A 6,403-nucleotide genomic window follows, 5' to 3' on the forward strand; every position below is an offset into this window, starting at 1 on the left:
GGTATCGCATGCCACCGCTGAAACAATTAGCTCTCGAGCCAGTTGCATAATAGCTTCCCTCCAAATTTAATCATTTAAATATATGAACGAGCAAAAAGGAGAATATTACGTGAACATTTGTGGACGGTTACGGGGCTGGGGACGCTTCACTGGTGAGATTATCATATTTCTCAGAGCTGTCGAAGAATTGTTCATGTTAGCTCCAAAGACGGACCGTGGCGGCTGTCTGGGTCTCATATCCATCGGAGGTGCAGCAGTGTGACCAGGAGAACCCCCAGACAGCTCAAATGGACCAGAGTTCTCACGTCGTTGCCTTGGTTGTGGAGCCCATCCCTCATCTCTGCGCCCTGGGGTTTCAGGAGGATCAATCGATCCTGCAACAAGTGAATGAGCTGTTTTTGTGGAGAGGTAGCTTCTAGAAAGCCAAAGTGTTGTATTGAACTTATTCATGGCTGGATGTTTAGCAAAAGTAGCTATTTAATAGCTTCTCGAAAGGCAAAGTATTGGGACGAGTGAGCGGTAGACAACTAAAATCAACTGCGTGCATAATGCCATAAATTACCTTGTCTCAGAGGGTCGCCGCTGTCCAATATGTTGGGCATGCCTGAGAACAAGTCAGGCTGAGCTCTAGGGAAGTAGTTGTTTGCAGGTTGAATGGCTGAACGTTTTACTGATTCATACTCGTTTCTCAGCTGATCATACATCTCATCAAGCTTCCTCTTCTGCCTGGAAGGAAAGCACATTTCATACATATTGGATGGAGCGGAACTTTGTTCCTATAAGGAAAATAATGGCACACTAGACTAACCTGGATTTCTCTGCAAATTTTTCCTGTAACTCCTGCTTATCCCTTGTCAAGTTTTCAATCTCTTGTTCCATCAACTGGCATCTTTTGGCCATCTTCTGGTATGCCGCATGCACTTCTTCCAGTTTTTCAGTGAACTTTGCCTGCATAACTTCACACTTTTGCCTACATTGACCAACAATTCTGTTCATCTTGTATTGCATCTCCAGATCCTTTTGTCCGATGTAAAACATGACACTTCTGTATGCACTCTTCATAACTGATTAGTATCATGTTCAAGGAAAAGCTAAATGATTATCATATTAGCAACAAAAGAACAAGCCTTCAACAGTAGTTACATAATCGCTGACATCATTGTCTCACTACAGCAGTTTTTGTTTTCAATTTTAGGTTGCTTGAGTTACTGGAATACTAAAACAGGAAGTTAATCAGGCACTATATTCCATAGAGGTGAGCTATGTTATTCAACAAAATAACATAAGAACAATTCTAGGTCCAGTGAATAAAATATCAAGGATACGTATCTGTGGAGAAACTCCAGTCATTGACATCTGAGATAACAAACAAAGTTATCACAACAGATGAGCAACAGGAAAATCGACTGCATATGTCATTATGAATCGAATTCAGAGGGGTACTTACATCTGTCCATTCATCGCTTGGATTTATGTCAGTAGGCTTCATATGGCTAAGAAATAATTAAAAAAAGGATTATATGATATCGGCATATTAATACATGGCTATTAATTTGGTCTCAAGACTAAAACAGAATCCACTGTAACATGTTAAGAAGTGACATAGGTATATAAGGTTCTCATTAAGAGAAAAGTAAGAATGTGAAATACACACGAAACATGATGTTTTGTAGGCACTCCAGCATCTGTAGATATCCCAAATTGATATGGACAAGAGAAACGTAGCTTACACGAAGGATGAAACATTAAGCATGAAATAATGAATGCTATATCAAGAGTTTATAACTGACCTTTTGGAAAGTACTTGGTCACAAATTGGACATGCACCATCGTTACTGAGTATTTTCTTTGCATCCTCTGTACCTGCACAATAAGTATCAGTTCAAGTAAAAAAAAATGTATTCAGCAGTCCTCATGAACTTTACTTATTTACAGTTGAAACGATTAAACAGAAAGAGATAGAAGATTGCAGGCATACATAAAAGATGGCCACAAGTTGTTGTTATGGCTTGTCCTTCCAACTCCCGCCAGCAAGCGTTGCACTTCATTTTGTATTCTTTGTTCAGAAGAACCCTGCAGGTCGAAACACAGATAAATGACTTGCACTAGATGAACTGATCATAACCATCTAATGTGTCCTGCATTACGGCCCTAAATCCTAAGAGGCTAAGAAGCACAAAATGCATGATTAGTGCAAATAATCACAAAATAAATGCAGAAATAACTGCATAAACTGTTTTCATGGAATGTGTAATCATGAGGGCATTTGCATAATAAAATGCCAGATCTTTTTGTTTTGAGTACCGAAATTTAACTATGAATCAGTTTTTGTTGTGCATCACATATTTACCACTGATACCACAATACATAAAATTTCTCAAGCATTGTAGTTTTCCCACTGCAAACAATAACTGGAAGCAAGACAATGAAGATGAAAACGAGAAATAAAGTTGGCCTTGAAGTGCAGCACACAATTTCTGTTATTTCCATTACACATTACCTCGCTTTTGACTACACTGGGTTGGACTATACATCACAGATCAGAGATGAGATAAAGGTATATATTTACAATGAAATAGGAAACCTGAGGAGCCATAGTTCGCCCACTGAATTCCATCAACAAAGAAGCATAAAAGGTCTTAATAGGCCAGAGAAGAATCATCTATAATGTTCTCCGAGTATTCTTTAAGTGATTCCGTATCAAATTTGTATAGTACTCATGAGTTCAGATTTAAACTTGTTAATGTTTAAAACCCTTCTGCTGTGCTCGGGAAAGCCGGAGCACTTTTCCACACGTCTTCTGATACTATACCGCGCACTTCTTTTAGCAAGCTCGGGGGACCCTGTATCCCATGTCACTGACAGGTATGTAACAGAATTCCATCACATAAATTCCTATTGAAACTTTTGGCATATAAGAAAAAGGGTAATCAGCATTTCTTCAAGCATTTTTTTAATTCAAATTTGCCATTCGGTTATGTGCAAAATATATCAAGATATTACAGTAACTAACCTTGCACTTATAATCGCCTAAACAGTAGGATCTCATATAACACAAGACATGATCAACATTACAAACATACCAGGTACATACAGAAGTCCTGATGCAGAATTCATCTAGTATATTGTAACCCGGTTACCTATTCCGCTGATTTGAGCTTAATCAAGTAGATAAGCTATCTCAGAGCACCTAAGTAGCTATAATATGTTTGGACGAGTGCTCAAATAAACTGTGATAACAGTGGTAGTGCCACTAAATACTGCTAATTAGGTAGCTTTATGGGAGACTTCTACAAACTCTCTCTATACTCCATAACAGAGACAAGAGTTCTGACTGATGCATCAAGCGATATGCATTTAGAACTATTTCTGCATTCCATAACATTTCACTCCTAATTAACTATTGCAACTAAATGGCATGATCCAACTTGCTTCAAATATAATAGTTCATTACATGTCAAGTTTTACTCTCATAATCTCAATTGTCAACAGTGAACATAGTGAATATATTTCAAATTAACACAGATCCAAACAAGCCAGCATAATAATTTTGTTAGCGGTACAGAAAACACCATAAATTTGTTGCATCCAGAGCACCAAAAATGCAAGAACAAAGCAGACACGATACACGATGACCCTATACTCTTCAGAACCTACCATTTGCAGCTAAAACAGACTGGTTAAAGCACTATAAAGCGAGCAGCAGAGCAGCTTTTGTACTCTTAACTCAACCGCACACACATCACAAATGGAACTGTATAAATGCGAATAGTTGCACTTGTACTACTAGCTAACTGTCCGCACTTGCCCATGAGGAGCGCAATCGAAGCCTGAGCACAATTTGGTGCAGTAGCGACTCCAAAACCCGCTGTAATGTCGGAAGCAAATTTCCCCAGGAGATCTCGCGACCAATCGCGTCCAATCCAGCAATCCACAAAGCAAAACTAGCTCCGACCCAGCGCCCAGCGCAGCCTAATAGCAAATCCGATGCGGTGAGATGGAGCGCTCAGTTACCTCCACACGAGCGTCAGGAAGGTGACCTCGTGAACGACGGTGGTGGTGGTGATGAGAGGTGGGTCTCCGGCGGGGACGAAACCCTCTTCGTCGAGGGCTCCAGAAGCCAGTATTCCGCTCCGCCGAGGAGGCGACGGGGAGCAGGAGGCGGGCCGGGAGGAGTTGGGGTGGGCGAATGGGAGTAGCCGTGGCCGTGGCGGCAATGGGGCCGCGAGGGTTTCAAACGAGTGGGATTGCTTGCTTCATTCGCGGAGAAGAGGAGGAAACGGCCGTTGCGAATGCGAGTCGCGGGTGACCGCGACGAGAGGCGTGGTCGTCGACTGTGGAGACGGCCGCTGTCCTTCACGCATTTGGTGCTGTGGCCTATATTTGGAACAAATCCCCCTCAAATCTAAACTAGATTAATCACCCCCTCAAATCTAAACTAGATTAATCACCCCCTCAAATCTGTCATACCAGATCAATGAGGCCTCAAGGTGGCATTGAATCTGATTTAAGGTGGTTTTCGTGTTAAAGTTGCTGACTGGACGAGCTGACGTGTCAAAATTAATTGAATTAGATAAAGTTTCCCTTTCTTTATCAGGATGAATCTTAACTCTCTCACGCGCGACAACGCACATCGATTTCTCCCACGCAACAAACCCGGCCTCTAGCAACAAACCCTAGGTCGAATTCATGTAAGAGGGTAGTCGTCGTTCGTCTTCCATGGCGTAGTCATCTGATAGCTCGTTCAATAGTTGCCGTTCGTCTTCATTGACGTTGTTGGCACCTCAACGGAAAGGGCCAATGAAGTACGTGCCCGAGCAGATATGTCATTGCAAAGTGAAGGCGTCAAAATGGATATTATGGAACTGGCGGAGCCACGGTGCTAAAGTTGGACGGGCCAATACAAAGGAGAGCCCATTATTTTTACATTCACGACACAATCTACTCTCAGTATCTCACTGTATTTGCCATGAAATGGGCGGGCCATGGCCCTTTTTTACAACACATAGCTTCACCGGTTTCATGAAGCCTCCTCCCCAATCCTGGCCCGATGTTCTAGGGTATCCTATGGTAATCTTTCACGAATTGGAGTGGGATTCCACGAAGAACACGGGGAAGAACACGAAGAAATCACAAAGGAATTGATACGGCTCAAATAGCTTTGAGACGATTTTTGGGTTGCCCTGATCTTTCACCGCACGCACAGACAAAAAAATGAGTTTGGCAGCAAAGACCGAATAATAGCAGATGAGAGGGTTTGCTGGTAGACGTGTAGTAGCTAGAGAAAATATACAACTTGCTGAAGTGGTGGATGTGCACGTGAAGGAATCTAGTAGCAGTCGTGATGTAGTAGTAGTACTGGGACAGATGAAGAGATTAAGGTAATGATGATTAGCGGCGGCGACAGCGACGGAGTAATTATCACATGAATAATGAGAAGAAGGAAACGAGGATTCGTCCTTTGCAGAGAGCAAGAAACGAATTGATCTAGTGCTCTAGCTATCAATGGTCGCTTGAACACATGCGATAATCGAACCAAAATCATGGATCACAGGAACATAGAGTTAGGACAAGGACATCCATTGATGCATTTTCTGAGTATCTTTTTTCCCCAAAACTGAAACCTCCTAGACGACGCTGCAACTATTGCTTTATATAGGTGGATGCGCTAAGATGGGCCAAACCTGACTTGAACTAGGAAACGATGAGGACTCCTCATCTGTTACAAATTGTACGTGGCAAACAAAAAGGGAACTACAAAATCGGAACAAACTATGGAAAGCAAATAAAAGGGACACACGTACGTATACTTGCATGTATGATTTCTAGGCCAAAACTAAAATTAACTTGATGGTGTAGCCTTCAAACTTTCATTCTGCTGACGTAGGTAGAAGTAATCACAAGGTGTTCTGAACGTGAGCTTCACTTCCTCCCGAGGTATGAACTGAGGAGCAACAGAACAAACAAAAGAATTATTTGTGGTGATGTTGTTGTGTTCAATCGGTAGAGCATATGGCCATCTCCTTTCAGTAGCATATGAAACGGGCTTCACACCTAAGACCCCCCTCTGTTCTGTAGCACACATGATTTTCTTATGATGTAGAGCGGGAACCACATACTTTTGCATCTTGTTTTCATAAGGAGTCTCTCAGTTGGAAGAATTTTACTTGACAGTAATGGAGGAACGACAAGAGTACCTGCGGTGACCCTATCATCCTCTCCCCCCTTTAAGTGAAACCGTTCTCGGTTTTGGTGCACTCTTCAAAAATTCCTTATGTAAAAACACATGATCAATCTTGATAGCATTGTTACCAACGGGCTGCAGCACACGTTTGATGCCAACATCTCGAAACACATAAGTGTTGGATCTTCCCTCATGTATAGCATTGCGATCATATTGCCA

The 6,403-nt window shown here is 41.9% G+C and overlaps 1 protein-coding gene across 2 annotated transcripts; it reads right to left on the bottom strand.

Annotated features, from left to right (window-relative positions):
- Positions 1-16: 16 nt before the first annotated feature.
- Positions 17-4,236, bottom strand: LOC123172719 (E3 ubiquitin-protein ligase CCNB1IP1 homolog; the record flags this gene model as incomplete). Of its 2 annotated transcripts, none has more annotated exon segments than XM_044589650.1 (8): positions 17-374; positions 563-726; positions 809-1,064; positions 1,326-1,356; positions 1,448-1,493; positions 1,791-1,863; positions 1,979-2,073; positions 4,015-4,236. In XM_044589650.1, coding segments are annotated over 8 exon segments (1,156 nt in total), but the record flags the coding sequence as incomplete, so codon positions are not given.
- Positions 4,237-6,403: the final 2,167 nt, after the last annotated feature.

Source organism: Triticum aestivum, unplaced genomic scaffold (assembly GCF_018294505.1).
Source record: "Triticum aestivum cultivar Chinese Spring unplaced genomic scaffold, IWGSC CS RefSeq v2.1 scaffold180172, whole genome shotgun sequence".
NCBI lineage: Eukaryota > Viridiplantae > Streptophyta > Magnoliopsida > Poales > Poaceae > Triticum > Triticum aestivum.